The sequence below is a fragment of the Jaculus jaculus genome, chromosome 5 (assembly GCF_020740685.1).
Source record: "Jaculus jaculus isolate mJacJac1 chromosome 5, mJacJac1.mat.Y.cur, whole genome shotgun sequence".
NCBI lineage: Eukaryota > Metazoa > Chordata > Mammalia > Rodentia > Dipodidae > Jaculus > Jaculus jaculus.
The window spans coordinates 44,845,853-44,863,979 of record NC_059106.1 but is presented as its reverse complement, the minus strand read 5'-3'; the positions used below and the strand labels follow the sequence as shown (position 1 = coordinate 44,863,979).

Genomic DNA, 18,127 nt, shown 5'->3' with positions numbered 1-18,127 from the left:
AATCCTCCTACCTCTGCCTCCCAAGTGCTGGGATTAAAGGTGTGCCACCACACCCGGCAGAAATTGATTTATTTTATTTTATTTATTTATTTATTTTGGTTTGTCATAGTAAGTTCTCACTCTAGCCCAGGCAGACCTAGACTTCACCATGTAGTCTCAGGGTGGTCTTGAACTCACACTGATTCTCCTACCTCTGCCTCCCAAGTGCTGGGATTAAAGGCTTGTGCCACCACACCCAGCTAGGAATTGAGTTTTATTTACTTCTATATTCAAGGTATTAGCACAGATTCTCAAATAGACCACTGAAAATGAAGGACTTGAAAGACTAGCTCACAGTCCTGCAGCAGGGACTCTCATAAGGAAGTGATTCTCACCTTGGTAGCTAGCTCTTTCTCTCGGTCGACCAGGCTTTCGATGTCTGCTGAGTCATAGCCACTGCTCTCACTGGGTGTGATGGCGCTTTCAAAGGTGGTGGTTGAGATCTGAGAGGAGATGCTGGTGGAGGTACTGAGGGTCCCACTGCTGAGGCTGGGGGACAGTGAGTCGCTCAGCGATTTTGGGATGCTGTCACCAAGTTTCTCACGCAGCAGCAGGAAGTGGCGAGTTTTTTCGACCTGAGTAGATAAACACCATTGCCTCTGCTCACTAAGCTCTTAATATGTGAGGTAATTATGAAAACTAAAGAGCTATGGACATGGAGAGAAGGCATGGGTAGAGTCCTTGCACTTGGCCCACCCTGCCCTTGATACCTCGTGCAACAGCTCCAGCTTCTCCAGCTCCCACTGGTGCTCCAGGATGAGGCTATCCCCCCGGGGCCGCCAGCCTGCTAAGTTCTCTTCTCCCCGCACGTATGCCACCGAGGTATCCAAGACTTTTCTCCTCCTCCTTTGCATGCCTAACACAAGAAGGAAAATTGTTTATCCCATAAGAAAAAAAAAAAAAAAACCTCCAAATTTTAGGTCAAAATGAATTAATAATTCTTATACACAGCAAAGTAAGTTTGCATTCAAAATTTGTAAGATTTTTATTAATAAAATTCATGCTATTTTCCCAATATAACTCTGAACTTTCTTTTTTTCTTTTTTAATTCATTTGAATGAGAGAGAGAGAGAGAGAGAGAAGGAGGAAGGGAGGGAGAGGGAGACAGGAATAGAGAGAATGGGTGCACCAGGACCTTTAGCTGTTGCACACAAACTTCAGACACATGTGCCACCTTGTGTATCTGACTTATGTGGGTCCTGGGAAATTGAACCTGGGTCTTTTAGCTTTGTAGGCAAGTGCCTCAACTGCTACGCCATGCCTCCAGGCCTGAACTATATTTTTTTTTATTTTATTTATTCATTTATTTGACAGACAGAGAGGGGGAGAGAGAGAGAGGGAGGAAGAATGGGCACATGGGCACAACAGGGCCTCCAGCCACTGCAAATGAACTCCAGACACGTGTACCCCCTTGTGCATCTGGCTAACATGGGTCCTGGGGAATTGAACCTGGGTCCTTTGGCTTTGCAAACAAATGCCTTAATCACTAAGCCATCCCTCCAGCCCTGAACTTTATTTTTTTAGGTTTTTTGAGGTTCTGGGCTTGAACCCAGGGCCTTGTACAATTTAGGCAAGCACTTTACCATTAATCTACATCCTCAGTCCTGATCTGAAATCTGACAGTTTCCCAGGCAAAGGTGATGTTGCTCAGCAGTGCTGTATGGCTAAGTTACCTCTGAGTTAAGGCGGTGAGCTAGTGATTACAAGCTTTCTAAACAGCTGAGCATGGGCTTTGTGTGGTGACTCACTGTAAAGACTGAGGTAGAAGGACTGCTGTAAGTTATAAGCCAGCTTGGCATATAGTGTGAGTTCCAAATCAGTGACTTAGGCTAGAGTAGACTAAGACTCTGCCTCAAAAAACAAACAAACAAACAAAAGCTGGGCATGATGGCACACACCTTTAATCCCAGCATTTGGGAGGTAGAGGTAGGAGGATTGCCGTTACTTCGAGGCCACCCTGAGACTACACAGGGAATTCCAGGTCAGCGTGGGATAGAGTGAAACCCTACCTAAAACAAAAACAAAAACAAAAACAAAGACAAAAAAAAAAAACAAAAACCAACCAACCAACCAAAAAATCCCCCAAAATTCTAACAAAAGTAGCTGAGCATAGTGGCTCACACCTATAGTCCCAACACTGTTGTTACAGGCCAGTCTAAGTGAGAGTCTGTCTCAAAAAGAAAAAAAAAAAAAAAAGAAAAAAGAGAGAAAAGAAAAAGCTTTCTAAGCCAAAATCAACTTAATTATCTCAGATTTTTTCTTTCTTTCTTTTCTTTCTTTTATTTTTTTTGGTTTTTCAAGGTAGGGTCTCACTCTAGCTCTATGGGCACTAGGGAATCAATCTTGGACCAGGCTTTACAAGCAAGCACCTTTAACCACTAAGCCATCTCTCCAGTCCCAAGACTTCATTTTATTGATAATGTAATTACTATAATATAATAAATATAATATAATATAATATAATATAATATAATATAATATAATATAATATACTTGAAGCATACACTATGGTCAGAACTTACCTGGACTACCAGTATCTGCCATTTTGCACAAGCTGAGTTCATAAATTCCAGTGACTCGATTGCTATTGGAAAACAATGTAGAATAATTGCTTAATTTCTTTTTTTTTCTTTATCTCTCTCTCTCTTTTTTTTTTTTCCTAAACAAACTTCAAATGCATGTGCCACCTTGTTCATTTGGCTTTATCTGGGTACTGGGGAATCAAACCTGGGTCCTTTGGCTTTGCCAGCTAGTGCTTTAACCACTAAGCCATCTCTCCAGCCCCATAACTGCTTAACTTCTTATGCACAAAATCAAGACATCTTTCTTTTTTTCTTTTCTTAAACTTTTTTTTTCAATTTTATTTATTTGGCAAAGATAGAGGGGGAGACAGAGAGAGAGAGAACGGGGGCACCAGGGCCTCCAGCCACTGCAAACGAGCTCCAGATGCGTGTGCCCCCTTGTACATCTGGCTAACGTGGGTCCTGGGGAATCGAACCTGGTCCTTTGGCTTTGCAGGCAAATGTCTTAACCGCTAAGTCATCCCTTCAGCCCAAGACATCTTTCTTTTGGTTTAAATATATTTTTGGGTTTTCATGCCCAGGCTGACCTGGAATTCACTATTTAGTCTCAGGGTTGCCTCAAACTCATACTAATCATCCTACCTCTGTCTTCCAGGCGGTAGGATTAAAGGCGTACACTATCACACCCAGCTTAAAAAAGTATTTTTTATTTATCTGAGAGACAGAGAGAAAGAGAGGTACAGAGGGAGAGAGAATGAGTATGGACACACTAGAGCCTGCTGCCATTGCAAATGGACTCTAGATGTATTGCCATTTTGTGCATCTGGCTTTACTTGGGTACTGGAGAATCAAACCTGGACCATCAGGCTTTGCAAAAAGCATCTTTAACCATTGAACCATCTCCCCAGCCCCTGAAACAACAAATCTTAACCCTGTATACAAATTATGCAGGCAGGTGGTTCCTATTACTGCCATGCTCACTGGTCTTTTCAGTGCATTAAATACATTTGCTTGTTTCTTCTCCAATATAGTTACAGACTTTTATCTGTTACAAGTTCCTTTCCCCCTACTCTGAACTAGGTAATATGTCTTTTCCTAAGAGTTGTTTTAATCTTAATCTTTTGACCACTGCTACTTCAATAGCATGGATAAAATAAGATGACGTATTTTTACAACACAAATTTACAACATTAAAAAAGTTTTTATTTATTATTTACTTGAGAGACAGAGAGTGAGTGAGAGAGCATTGGCACACCAGGACCTCTAGCCACTGAAAACGAACTCCAGATGCATGTGCCTCCTTGTACAACTGGCTTATATGGGTCCTGAAAAATTGAACCTGGGTCCTTAGATTCGCAGGCAAATGCCTTAACCACTAAGCCATCTCTCCAGCCCCCAAACTTTACAACATTTTAAATTATTATTCTTTTAAGTTTTAAAATTTTTTGTTTATTTATTTGAGAGAACGAGAGAGGGAAAGAGGCAGACAAAGAGACAGAGAGAGAGAGAGAATGGGCCTCCAGACAATGCAAATGAACTCCAGATGCATGTACCACCTTGTACATCTGGCTTACGTGGGTCCTGGGGAATCAAACTGAGGTCCTTTGACTTTGCAGGCAAACACCTTAAACACTAAGCCATCTCTCCAGCTTCCAAACTTTACAACATTTTAGATTATTTTTATTTATTTCAGTGAGAGAGAGAGAAAGAGAGAGAGGGAAAGAGGAAGAGAGGGAGGGAGGGGGAGAGAAAGAAAATGCCAAAGCCTCTAGCTGCTAAAAATGAACTGCATATGTGTGAGCTCCCTTGTGCATCTGGCTTACGTGGGTCCTGGGGAATCAAACCTGGGTCCTGTGGTTTTGCAGGCAAGTACTTTAACCGCCAAGCCATTTCTCCAACCCCTTTATGGGATTTTAAATATGAAAATGAAACAGTTCTTTTCTTACCAAAAAAAGGGCTGATAAGAGGAAAGAAACCTTGCCTGGAATGAAATTCTGCACAACATATTCTAACAATTTTTGCATAGGAGTACTAAATCTTCCTTTATCACAGTAATAGTGAGACTTATTTTATGCATTAAGCTGGATGATGATGCATGAGTAGGCATGCTATTAGTCTTGATATATGTTTGTATGCCTTAATATACATAATAAATCTTAAAAAGAAAATGGTAATCTGTCTGGAATATCACTAATAATGATATTTAGCCCTGCAAAACTGTTTTGGAAGTACTTATAATGTAACATTTTCCTTCCATCAGTTCCTCCATATATCAACAACTGATTAATCCAGCATACAAGTCACTACATTCCAGGTATCAATTACTGTAAGCTGACCTGAAATAGCAAACTGGGGATACATAAGGACTATGCATTCTGCTGTAGTGGGAAAAAGAATTGGGCTGGGTGTGGTGGTGCACACCTTTCATCCCAGCACTTAGTAGGCAGAGGTAGGAGGACTGCTGTGAGTTCGAGGCCTCCTTGAGACTACATAGTGAGTTCCAGGTCAGCCTGGGCTAGAGGCAAAACCCTACCTCAAAACACACACACGCACATGCACACACACACACACACACACACACACACACACAGAGAAAGAGAGAGAGAGAGAGAGAGAGAGAGAGGGAGAGAGAGAACTGGAAGCAGAGATAGCAGTTCAAGGCCAGCCTGGGACTACAGAGTGAATGCCAGGTTAGGTGGACTAGAGTGAGACTGACAAAACAAAACAGAACTAGAAGCTATTATTTCAAAAACTCAGGATACACAGATGTTGTCAATCAAACAAACAGAAAAACAAACTTACGAGTCTGGTGACTTCGAGTAGCCACTGCCAAAGAGACTGCGCAGAGAGCGAGGAGGTGAGATCTTGGCGTCTCGGGAATAGAAGACCATGCACACATCCTTGGTGATGACAGCTGGCTGAATGCAATGATCCAGCTGAAAGCAGTAAGCATGGATGCCAGTTAAATTCAGGCACAGCATCTGTAGCATACTGGAAAATCTAGTTCCAGATGTGGTGTTCTGAAGGTTGCTACTCCACCAGTGATTTCAAAAGCTATTCGATGGAGAGTACATTCACGGTTGGGTAATATTCCTGATGGGTGATTTTTTTTTTTCTTTGAGGGTAAGCACTATAATTGCCCTCATTTAACAGATGAAGAAACTGAGATACAGAAAGCTTATCCTAGATCACAGAGGTGGTGAGTGGCAGGACAGGGACTAAAGCTCAAGCTGGGGGCAGGCATAGTGGCACACACCTGCAATACCAGGAAATGCAAAACACAGGAGGTGGGGGTAGGAGCATCAAGAATTTGACGTGGCGCACACCTTTAATCCCAGCACTGGGGGGAGGCAAAGGTAGGAGGATCGCTGTGAGTTCGAGGCCACCCTGAGACTACATAGTGAATTTCAGGTCAGCCTGGGCTAGAGTGAAACTCTACCTCAAAAACCAAACAAGCAAACAAAAAAGAATTTGAGATCACCTTCAACTATATAGCAAGTTTGAGGCCTATGTGTGTCAAAAACAAACACACAAAAAACTCCCCAAGGGGGCTGGAGAGATGGCTTAGCGGTTAAGTGCTTGCCTGTGAAGCCTAAGGACCTCTGTTCAAGGCTCGATTCCCCAGGACCCACGTTAGCCAGATGCACAAGGGGGTGCACGCATCTGGAATTCGTCTGCAGTGGCTGGAAGCCCTGGCACGCCCATTCTCCCTCCCTCTTCTCTCTCTCTCTCTGTCTCTTTCTCTGTCTGTCGCTCTCAAATAAAAAAAAAGAAAAAAAAAAATTAAAAAAAAACCAAAAACCTCCCCAAGGGCTGCAGAGATGGCTTAGCGGTTAAGGTGTTTGCCTATAAAGCCAAAGGATCCTGGTTCAACTCTCCAGGACCCACGTAAGGCAGCTGCACAAGGGGGCACATGCATCTGGAGTTCATTTGAAGTGGTTAGAGGTTCTGGAGTGCCCATTCTCTCTATCTCTCTCAATTAAATATTTAAAAAAATATTAAAAAATAAATAATAAAAAAATATTAAAAAAATATTTAAAATAAATAAATAAAAATATTTTAAGGGCTGGAGAGATAGATGGCTTAGTGGTTAAGGCACTTAACCTGCAAAGCTAAAGGACCCAGGTTTGATTCCTCAGGACCCATGTAAGCATGATGCACAAGGTGGCACATCTGTCTGGAGTTTGTTACAGTGGCTAGAGGCCCTGGCATGCCAATTCTCTCTCTCTCTCTCTCTGCCTCTCTCTCTCCCTCAAATAAATAAATAAAAATAAAATATTTCAAATTAATTTTTTTAAATTCAGGTTGGATCCAGTGTCTGGGTAGTTAAACAACTACAAGGTTCTGTCATAACTAGGAAAGCATGGGGTGAAGTTTAGTCTTTTAAAATTTACTTATTTATTTATTTTTTGGTTTTTCAAAGTAGGGTCTCACTCTAGCTCAGGCTGACCTGGAATTCACTAAGTAGTCTCAGGGGGGCCCCGAACTCATGGTGATCCTCCTACTTCTGCCTCCCAAGTGCTAGGATTAAAGGCGTGTGCCCCCATGCCCAGCTATTTATTTATTTTAGTTTTTTGAGGTAGGGTTTCACTCTAATCCAGGCTGACCTGGACTTCACTAAGTAGTCTCAGGGTGACCTCAAACTCACAGGATCCTCCTATCCTGCTGGGATTACAGGTATGTGCAACCACACCCAGCTTATTCTTAGGGCTTATTTTTAGTTTTTTGAGGTAGGGTCTCATTTTAGCCCAGGCTGACCTGGAATTCACTGTGTAGTGTCAGGATGGCCTTGAACTCATGGAGGTCCTCCTTCCTCTTCCTTGCAAATGCTGGGATTAAAGGCATGCACCACCACACCCAGTTAATTTTTTGTTTTGTTTTTCGAGGTAGGATTTCACTCTAGCCCAGGCTGACCTATGTAGTCTATGTAGTCTCAGGGTAGCCTCGAGCTTCACTATATAGTCTCAGGGTGGCCTCAAACTCGTGGTAATCCTCCTACCTCTGCCTCCCAAGCTCAAGGCCACCCTGAGACTACATAGTGAATTCCAGGTCAGCCTGAGCTAGGAGACCCTGTCTCCAAAAAAAACAAAACAAAACAAAACAAAAAAAACAACAAAAAGTTATACACTCTTCAAAGAATGGTAGTTAAGCTATTAAAGCTTAAGTGACCATTTGACTGAAACAGCCTTGCAACAGTATCTAGAAAATCAGAACAGTAAGCGAAGAATAATAAAATAATTTATGGATAAGCTAGGTGAAATAAACTGAATCGTTACAGCCCATTTATTCTGTAACTTGCCCATTGCTCAGGGCTGTCTGGTCAAAGCCCTTAAGTCTTGAGAGTTTTCCTCACCTCCAGGTAGGCCGACAAAGTCATGTAGATCTTTTCCCCATAGGGTGTCACTCGGTTCAGAAGAAGGGAGTTATGTAGGGAGCTGTCCCACACAGCCTCAAAACGGTAGAAGGTCCTAAGGTCAGAAAAGTTCAGAGTCAAGCAAAAGCAGCTGATATCATCTTGATGCAGGAGCATCAGGTATCCTAACCAGTCATGTGCCAATCACAGAGGCAACTCTCATCTACTACAGAAGGTAGGTGAACCATTTATTTAGCCCTGCCCATCATTTAGACATTGTTTTCTTCTGGACAAGGTCCCCCCCACCAAAAAAAAAAAAAAAAAAAAAAGGCTCAAGAGATGGCTCAGTGGTTAAGGCGCTTACCTGCAAAGCCTAAGGACCCAAGCTTGATTCCCCAGTATCTACATAAAACCAGATGCACAATGTGGCGTGTGTATCTGGAATTTATTGCAGTGGCTAGAAGCCAGGTGTGCCTATTCTCCCTCCCTCCCTCTCTCTTAAGTAAGTAAATATATAAAGGGGCTTGACAGATGGCTTAGTGGTTAAGGTCCTTGCCTGCAAAGCCAAAGGACCCAGGTTTGATTCCCCAGGACCTACAAAACCCAGATTCACAAGGTGGCATGTGCTTCTGGAGTTCATTTGCAGTGGCTGGAGGTCATGACATGCCCATTCATTCTCTTTCTCACTCTTTTTTTCCCTCTCTACTTCTTTCTCTCAAATAAATATATAAAAATATTCTTAAAAAAGACTTCAGGAAAAAAAAAAAAAAGGCTTGAGGGGCTGGGCGTGGTAGAATACACTACACCTTTAATCCCAGTACTTGGGAGGCACAGATAGGAGGATTGCTGAGTTCAAGGCCACCCTGAGACTACCTAGTGAATTCCAGAACAGCATGGGCTAGAGTGAAACCCTACCTCAAAAAACAAACAAACAAAAAGGAACAGAGAATAGAGCTCAAGAGTCCATATGAAGTGAGGGAAGAAATATTGTTTTCCAGTGTAGAAAAGAACATTTGAAGAAGTATAATAATAAAATGGACAAATTTAGAAAGTAAGTTGAGAAAATAATTTAGAACACTAAAAATCATTTGAGAAGTTGCATGTGAAATCATACACTTCAGAAGAACCACAGAGACAAAGAATAGCATTCTTGGGTGCAAAATGAGGACTTTCTTTATTCTAGGTAAAGCTTAGGTTTAGGTGGGAATAAGCCACTAAATTAACACAGCAATCAAAGCAACAAAGAATGTAAGGCATTCTAATAAACAAGAATCTTATGTGCAAAAAAGCAAACAGAAAATACCTAGGAATATCCTTATCAAGAAAGAGCCTGCAAAAACAAAAAAGGCTTTTGTTAGTCCAGCAAATGGGGGAAGGACAAGGAGTAAGGGAAGGAAGGAGGGAAGAAGAGAGAGAAAGAAGAAAAATAAATAAAGACAAAATATGCTAACAAGCAAAGTGATTCCAGTGGACAAACAAGAGAACCCTGGGACATAATTGTATAAAGAGTTGACAATGACATGGGTCCCTCTCCTGAACATTAAAAAAAATATTTATTATTTGAGAGAGAGAGAAAGAAGAGAGAGAAATAGGTAGTCAGATTGAGTGCTGCACTGTAAATTAACTCTAAATGCATGTTCCACTTTGTGCATCTAGTTTTACTTGGGCACTAGGGGAACCTGCATTGGCAGGCTTTCCAACCAAGTGTGTTTAACTGCTGAGCCAATTCCCCAGCCCTTTCCTGAGACTTTTAATTAAGAAAAATGGTAGACAAAGAAGGGAATATGAAGACCAACTATATTAATAATCCTTCTATGGGACTTAGTACTGGGAAGTTGCAATGGAGCTAAGAGAAAACTAAGTCAACTAGTTAACAGTGCAGGGAAGAAAAGGAACGAGGGTCCTTGTCATTCATACTTTACTATGGGTATATCAGAAAAGCCCTCTAAGGTACATCCAACCTGGAGTTCCCTAAATTTAACTTAAAACACTAAACCTTAGAGAATTAGGACAAAAGCCCTTTTTAATCCTATGCTCTCCATTTCCCTAGAGAGGTGTTTCCTATATCTGACAATTAGCTTCAAAGAACTGAACATTTGCTTCTTCCCTCCCCGGCCCCCCCCTCCACCCCCCACGTAGGTTTCACTCTAGTTCAGGCTGACCTGGAATTCACTATGTAGTCTCAGGGTGGCCTTGAACTCACAGCGATCCTCCTACCTCTGCCTCCTGAGTGCTGGGATTGAAGGTGTGCGCCACCATGCCTGGCTGAATGTTTGCTTCTTAAGTGTCAGTAGCACATATCTGATCCCAAACCCTTTTTTAAAAAAACATTTTATTTTTATTTATTTATTACAGTGAGGGAGAGAGAGAGAATGGACACACCAAGGCCTCTAGCCACTGCAAATGAACTACAGATGCATGTGCCACCATGTGCATCTGGCTTATGTGGGACCTGGAGAATTGAACCTGAGTCCTTAGGCTTTACAAGCAAGTACCTTAACCACTAAGCCACCTCTACAGCCCCAAACCTTTTTATTTTATTTCACCTACTGTCTTATTTTTCTGTTGGCAACATGCAAACAAGTATTTCAGGGCAGAAAGAAACACAGACAAGTTAAAAACAAAAACAAAAAAATACTGCTCTCAGCCCACAGAACATGCAGGAGATTAAGGCTGAGGTCAGTAAAAGATCTAAGAAGTTTAGTTCCAGTGTAATATAACTAAGTATAATGGCTATACGCTTTATGCATTGTTTGTTACCATTACTATTTTTGCAATTTTGCAAATAAGAGTTCATAAACTATACACATAAATGAAAATGAGAAGTAAAAACTGAGATTAATGAAGCCTATGCTAGAAGCAGCAACAAGTGAATATAAAAGACTTCATTTTTCTTTTCCTTTCTTTTTATTTTCCAAGATAGGGTCTCACTCTGGTCCAGGCTGACCTGGAGTTCACTATGTAGTCTCAGGCTGGCCTCAAACTCATGATAATCCTCCTACCTCTGCCTCCCGAGCGCTGGCATTAAAGGTATGTGCCACCACAACCGGCAGGTTTCATTTTTCCATGGAGAGTACACTTCCATTTTATTTGGAACTGAGAAAACTTTCTTTCCAGCAACCATTTCACTGAAAACCATTTAGTCTTACCAATAATGAAGCTGAGCTTTCTTTGGCTTTTTATTTTATTTTTACTTTATTTTTATTTATTTGAGAGAGAGAGTGAGAGAAAGAGGCACAGAGAGAGAGAGGTATGATGGGGGCGCCAGGGCCTCCAGCCACTGCAAACGAACTCCAGACGTGTGCGCCCCCTTGTGCATCTGTCTTACGTGAGTCCTGGATAATCGAATAGTGGTCCTTTGGCTTTATAGGCAAACGCCTTAACCACTAAACCATCTTTCCAGCCTCCCTCCCCCCACTGCTTTTTTTTTTTTTTTTTTTAATGTCACCATGTTACATCTACTTAAACACACAGCTAGAACATTTCCATTTCCGGGGAGTGGAAGTTTATTGCTAATTCATTCTTTTCTTTTTTAACAGCAGAGGAAGCAAGGGAAGAAATAGAGATTTTTGGAAACAGAAGAAGAAGCAGTGTATGGTGGCACACACCTTTAATCCCAGCATTTGGGAGGCAGAAGTAGGAGGATCGCCGTGAGTTTGAAGCCAACCTGAGACTACATAGTGAATTCCAGGTCAGCGTGGACTAGAGTGAAAGCCTACCTCAAAAAGAGAAGAAGAAAGAAGAAAGAATAATAATAATAAGAAGAAGAAGAAAATTAGTCTCCATATGCACTGGGAGTTACTTGCAAAATGGGAATCTAACATGCTCCCCTTCACCCCCACAGGGCTGAAACATCTGTGCCTTAGGGTGCCTCACCTGCTAGAGTTATAAGAAGACTTCAAGGACTTGGCAGAGATAATGTTCAGGGACAGGATGGCATCAACTGCAGCTTCATCCACCTCAGGCTTATTCCTAATGCGACCTAAGAGAAAAATGATTTGGTGGTTAAAGGCATTGCCTGCCAGCCTGAGTTTAACTCTCCAGCACTCACATAAAACGACACAAAATGACCTACATGTGTGGTCCTAATGCACATACAGCAGTGAAAGGCAGAACCAGGAGAATCTGGAAGTTCATAGGCCAGCTAGACTGACAATCATAAAGTCAAGTGGAAAAAACAAAATAACAAGATAGACTGTCTCTAGCAGGTGGAAGGAGAGGATAGACACCCCAAAGTTGTCCTTAGACCTCCACACATACCCTGTGGCACGTACATGCCCATACACACACACCTTACACGTACATACATATATGTCCCCACACACATAAAAAAAAACAAGCAAGACATAAGTTCATTAAGTCAAAAGGCTTGGTGGGGCTCAGGCCAATACCAGCTACTTGGGAGAAGGCTGAGGCAGGAGGATCAAAAGCTCAAGGTCAAGGGCTGGGGGGATGGTTCAGAGGTTAAGAGTGCTTGCTTTCAAGGCCTGATGACCCAGGTTTGATATGTTAGTCTCACATAAAACCAGATGCACATTCACTCTCTCTTTCTTTACTTGCAAATTATATACATACATACATACATTATATTATACACACACACACATATACACACACACACACACCCATACCCACACACACACACATATATATATATATATATAATTTATTTGAGAGAGAGAAAGAGGCAGATATATATAGAGAACGGGTGTGCCAGGACCTCTAGCCACTGCAAATGAACTCCAGGCACACGTTACCTTGTGCATCTGGCTTTACATGGGTACTGGGAAACTGAACCTGGGTCCTTTGGCTTGTCAGGCAAGCACCTTAACTGCTAAACCATCTCTCCAACCCAAATAATATATTCTTCTTCTTCCTCCTCCTCCTCCTTCTCCTTCTTTTTCTTCTTCTTTTTGTTGTTTGGTTTTTCAAGGTAGGGTCTCGCTCTAGCTCAGGCTGACCTGGATTTCACTATGTAGTCTCAGGGTGGCCTCAAACTCACGGCAATTCTCTTACCCCTGCCTCCCGAGTGCTGGGACTAAAGGCATGCACCACCATGTAATATATTCTTTTAAAAGTTCAAGGTCACCATGAACAACTTAATGAGACCTTGTCTTAATGTTTGGAAGGAAAGGAGGGAGGGAAGGGATGGGGTATCTCAGTGGTAAGAGCACTTGTCTCAACACGCATGAGGATCTAGGTTTTAGCCCTACCATCAAAAAGGGGGGGGGGGCTGAAGAGATGGATTAGTGGTTAAGGCACTTGCCTGCAAAGCCAAAGGACCCAGGTTTGATTTCCCAGAACCCACATAAGCCAGATGCCCAAGGTGATACATGCATCTGGAATTTGTTTGCAGTGGCTAGAGGCCCTGGTGCACCATTCTCTGTCTCTCTATCTTTCTCTCTCAAATAAATAAAAATAAAATAAAATATTTTTTTAAATTTGTTTATTTGACAGAGAAAGAAGGAGACAGACAGATAGAAAGGGCACGCCAGGGCCTCCAGCCACTGCAAACGATGCGTGTGCCCCCTTATGCATCTTGCTAACGTGGGTCCTGGGAATTCAAACCTGTGTCCTTTGGCTTTGCAGGCAAACATCTTAACCATTAAGCCACCCCTCTAGCCCCCCAAAAAATATTTTTTAAAAGCCAGGCATGGTGACACATGCCTTTAATCCCAGCACTCCTACCTAGAGAGGTAAGAGAATTACTGAGTTTGAGGCTAGCCTGAGACTACACAGTGAATTCTAGGTCAGCCTGGGCTAGAGCGAGACCCTACCTCGGAAAACCAAAAAGCAAACAAACAAACAAAAATTTTCAATCTGTATAAATAAATAAAATTTAAAATACAAACAGGGCTGGAGAGATGGCTTAGCGGTTAAGATGCATGCCTATGAAGCCTAAGGACCCATGTTTGATTCTCCAGGTCCCACATAAGACAGATGCACACAGTGGTGCATGCACCTGGAGTTCATTTGCAGTGGCTAGAAGCCCTGGTGTGCGCATTCTCTTTCTCTCTCTGACTGTAATAAAATAAATAAGCAAAATCTTATTCCTTTTTTAAAAATACAAACAAGTAAACCACAATTCAGCTCAGTGTGATGATGGATACCTGTAATTCTAACCTTTGGTAAGTGAAGACAGGACGATCAGGAGATGAAGGCCAGCCTCAGCCTCATCTACATCTCAAGTTTGAGGCTAGCCTGAGCCATGTTGAGATCTTGTTTCAAACAAAACAAATCAATGGAGCTGGGGAGAAGGTTCAGCAGTTAAAGACACTTGCTTGCAAAGCCTGTTGGCCTGGGTTCAATTCCCTAGTGTCCTCATAAAACCACTCATAGGCCAGACTCACTAGCAGTGGCAAGAGACCTTATCTCAAAGAAGGTGGAGCAAAGACAACCACATGTGCATGCACACACACACACAGACAAATAATTTTTTTTTAAAAAAAGCAAAGCACTCAGAAATAGGGGAAGAAAGAAAGAAAGAAGAAAAGAAACATAAAGATGGTTTACTTGGTAAAAATGCTGGTCACTCAAGCATGAGGATCTGAGGTCAGGTCCCTAGCACCCATGTAAATGCCAGGCATGGTACCATACGCCTATAATTCCAGTGCTGGGGAGGCAGAGATAGATGGATCCCTGGGGCAAGACAAGCTGCTTCACTAGTCTAGCCTCATCAATGAGCTCTGGGTTCAGTGAGAGACTGCCTTAGTGAAAGTAAGGCAGAGAGCTACTAAGGAAGTTACCTGACATCAATTCTGGCCTCCACATACACATGGACACATACCACACACAAAAAACAAAACCTAATTCCTGTCACAATGAGGCTTTTCCACTGCCAAAGACAAGAGGTTTAAACTTTGCCTTAGATCATCATCCTAAAGGTCATCCTTCCACTCTGGCTGTGAAGCAATGATTTTTACACCAATTCTTGCTTCCCTCACTCAAGTGTTTATATCTGGAAGACAAATGAATCATGTTTCTTGAACTCCTTTAAAATCTACTCTAAGCCATTCCCAGACTGTGAACCCAGCCTTCTTGGATCTTGAGCATAGGTCTTCTTCCTTCATCCTCATTTGGCACTGACCCATCAAACCACTGCAAGCTCAGAGTGAGCAGAGACTTTATTATTCACATCTTTCTCACCACCTTACCACACCCATACCCCCAGTGATTAGTTCCATAATATATCACTAGTGATGGAAGCTGAGAAAAGTTTATTTTCTTTTTTTCTTTTTCCTTCTTGTGGTAAAGAGGATTGAACCCAGGGACTTGCACATTCTAGGTAAGTAAATACTCTGCCACTGACCCACACTCCCAGCACTCAAGAGAGTTTCAAACTTAAGGCCTCTATCTTCTCCATAGTTTTTGTGTTCTCCAGGCTCCCACACATTCCTTGCCCTCCAATAAGAATAATAACATGTAAAAAGCCAGGCTGTCTTCAGCAGATGGAATATACTTACCTACCACCAATTCCCGAACATCTTTCCAGTGGAGCTCACTGCCCTTCTCATGGATAATGGTCACTGTGATCCGTCGCTGGATACCCTGGGGAATGAAGCAGGGTTGCAATTTATCTAGAGCTATCTGTTATTTTCTCATTTGCTGTCCACTTGATTGTACAGTGTGGGGAAGGGCAGGAAGGAGAGGAATGGAGAGGAAAGGAAAAAGCAACCACACTGTTACTCTAAACAAAAAAGAATGGGTAGGTACTGAGCAAGTCAGCTGTTGATCTGATTTTATGAGAGATGCCTTGCAGGTCATGGTGGCTCATGTCTAATCTAAGTACAGGGAGCTGGAGAGATGGCTCAGTGGTTAAAGGCACTTGCTTGTAATCCTAGTACACAGAAGGTTGAGGCAGGAGAACTGCTGTGAGTTAAAGGCTATCCTGACCTACAGAGTGAAAAACTATGTTTCAAGGAGAGGGAGGGAGTGAGGAAGAGAGAAAGAAAGAGAGTGAGCCCTCAATTGTATGACCCACAGCATAAAACTCCAAGTAACATTGATACCTGGGCCAGAAGTAGTTTTCAGTAGTGGCTGAATTAATCAATTAGTTATTAATTAATTTTTAGAGAAGGTCTTGCTACATAGCCTCAGCAGGCCTTGAATATATAGTACTCCTTGCGTCTACCTCTAGAGTGCTGGAATTACAAGAGTATGCTAACACACCTGGCTTTGAATTTATTTATTTTTGTTTTTTCAAGGTAAGGTCTCACTCTAGCTCAGGCTGACCTAGATTTCACTATGTAGTCTCAGGGTGGCCTCAAACTCATGGCAATCCTCCTACCTACGCCTCCTGAGTGCTGGGATTAAAGGCATGCACCACCATGCCTGGCTTGAATTTATTTTTGATTTATCAAATGGAGAACATATTTCTACAATAAATTTTTAGTTCATTTAAATGTTCATGCTCTATCCATTTAGAATTTCTGGCTCGGCTTAGTGGCACACACCTGTAATATGAGTACTCTGGAGGTCGAGGCAGAATAAGACAGACTAGGCTATACAGTGACTCCTTGCTAACTAAAAACCAGAACTGAGGATAGCTCAGTGGTAAAGCTCTTGCCTCTTATATGAAAGGCTTCAAGTTCGGTCACTTATACAGTAAACAAACAACTAGGTGTGGTGGCTCATGTCTATTTACACAGTACATGGGAGGTGAGGCAGGAAGCCAGCCTGGGCTACACAGTGAGTTACAGGCAAACCTGGACTATAGGGTGAAACCCTGTCTCAAGGAAAAAACAAAAAAAAAGAGGAAGAGGAAGAAATGAAGGAAGAAAGAGAAGGAATAAGAGAAACTTGGTTGTGAAAGCACAAAAGTTCCAAATATAATGAAAAGCATATAAAAATGATATTGGAAGCTGGGCGTGGTGGCTCATGCCTTTAATCCCAGCACTCAGGAGGCAGACATAGGAGGACTGCCATGAGTTCAAGGCCACCCTGAGACTACCAAGGGAATTCCAGGTCAGCCTTAGCTACAGCGAAACTCTACCTCAAAAAACCAAAACCAAACCAAACCAAACCAAAACAACAACAACAACAAAATGATATTGGAGCTACACAATTTATATAAACACATTTTCAAGATAATTATCCTAGGGGCTGGAGAGATAGCTTAGCAGTTAAGGCATTTGTCTGCAAAGCCATAGGACCTTGGTTCGATTCCCCAGGACCCAAGTAAGCCAGATGCACAAAGTAGCATATGTGTCTGGAGTTTGCAGTGGCTCAAGGCCCTGGTGTACCCATTCTCTCTCCCTGTGTTTTTCTCTCTCTCTCAAAAAAATTAAAAAATATATTTAAAAGATAATTATTCTGAAACACATTTTATATAAAATAACAAGGATGTATGTATGTATGTATGTATGTATGTATGTGTGTGTGTATATATGTATGTGCGTATGTGTATGTGTGTGTATGTGTATGTGTGTGTGTGTGTGTGTGTATATATATATATATATATATATATATATGTTTTTTTTTTTTTTTTTTGAGGTAGGGTCTCACTTTAGCCCAAGCTGATCTGGAATTCACTGTGTATTCTCAGGCTGGCCTCAAACTCACAGCTATCCTCCTACCTTTGCCTCTCCAGTGCTGGGATTAAAGGCGTGCGCTACCACGCCCAGCAACAAGGGTATATTTGAGGAAAAAAAGAAAACAATGTTGGCTCAACTTCCAGCAACCAGCCAATCAATCAATAGAAAGAAAAAAAGACAAAGCCCAACATCTCTCCCTACCTTGAAATTGAGATGAAAAGATGAAGAAAAAGAGTTCTGTTTCTTATTCTAAATTATTATTATTTTGTTCTCTCCTAAGGGTTAGTACCTGGTGAAGCAAAAATGTCCCCTGGCAAGGCAAGCCTGCTGTATGGTCAACCACAGCTGGGATATACCTATAAAAATAGAAGTGCAAAAGATAGAAGTCAGGACTCCATCATCTTCGAAGCCTTCCTGGGTTGTTGTAGCTCTGGTGATCTTTATTTTTCTAAACTCTGATCCCATGACTTCTCCCCATGCTGATATTTAACCACACAGACACAGACATCTGCATCTGTAACCACCCTTTAAACAGCTATTTCTCATCATCATTACTAGCTGTGAGTATGTGCTAAAGGAAAGCAATGTTTTTTTTTTGGGGGGGGTGGGTTTGAGGTAGGGTCTCACTCGAGCTCAGGCTGATCTTGAATTCATTACATAGTCTCAGGGTGGCCTCAAAC

At 42.0% G+C, this 18,127-nt stretch overlaps 1 protein-coding gene across 11 annotated transcripts in view; it reads right to left on the bottom strand.

Moving 5' to 3' along the window:
* Positions 1–18,127, bottom strand: part of Kif1b (kinesin family member 1B) — a 191,339-nt gene that overhangs the window by 11,471 nt on the left and 161,741 nt on the right. For all 11 annotated transcript variants that reach the window (XM_045150524.1, XM_045150532.1, XM_045150528.1 and 8 more), the window contains 8 exons: positions 17,737–17,803; positions 15,378–15,462; positions 11,791–11,896; positions 7,915–8,029; positions 5,364–5,497; positions 2,562–2,623; positions 750–895; positions 375–614 (listed from right to left, as the gene is read on the bottom strand). In XM_045150524.1, coding sequence (XP_045006459.1) covers positions 375–614; positions 750–895; positions 2,562–2,623; positions 5,364–5,497; positions 7,915–8,029; positions 11,791–11,896; positions 15,378–15,462; positions 17,737–17,803 — 955 coding nt within the window. The remainder of the gene's footprint in view (positions 1–374; positions 615–749; positions 896–2,561; positions 2,624–5,363; positions 5,498–7,914; positions 8,030–11,790; positions 11,897–15,377; positions 15,463–17,736; positions 17,804–18,127) is intronic.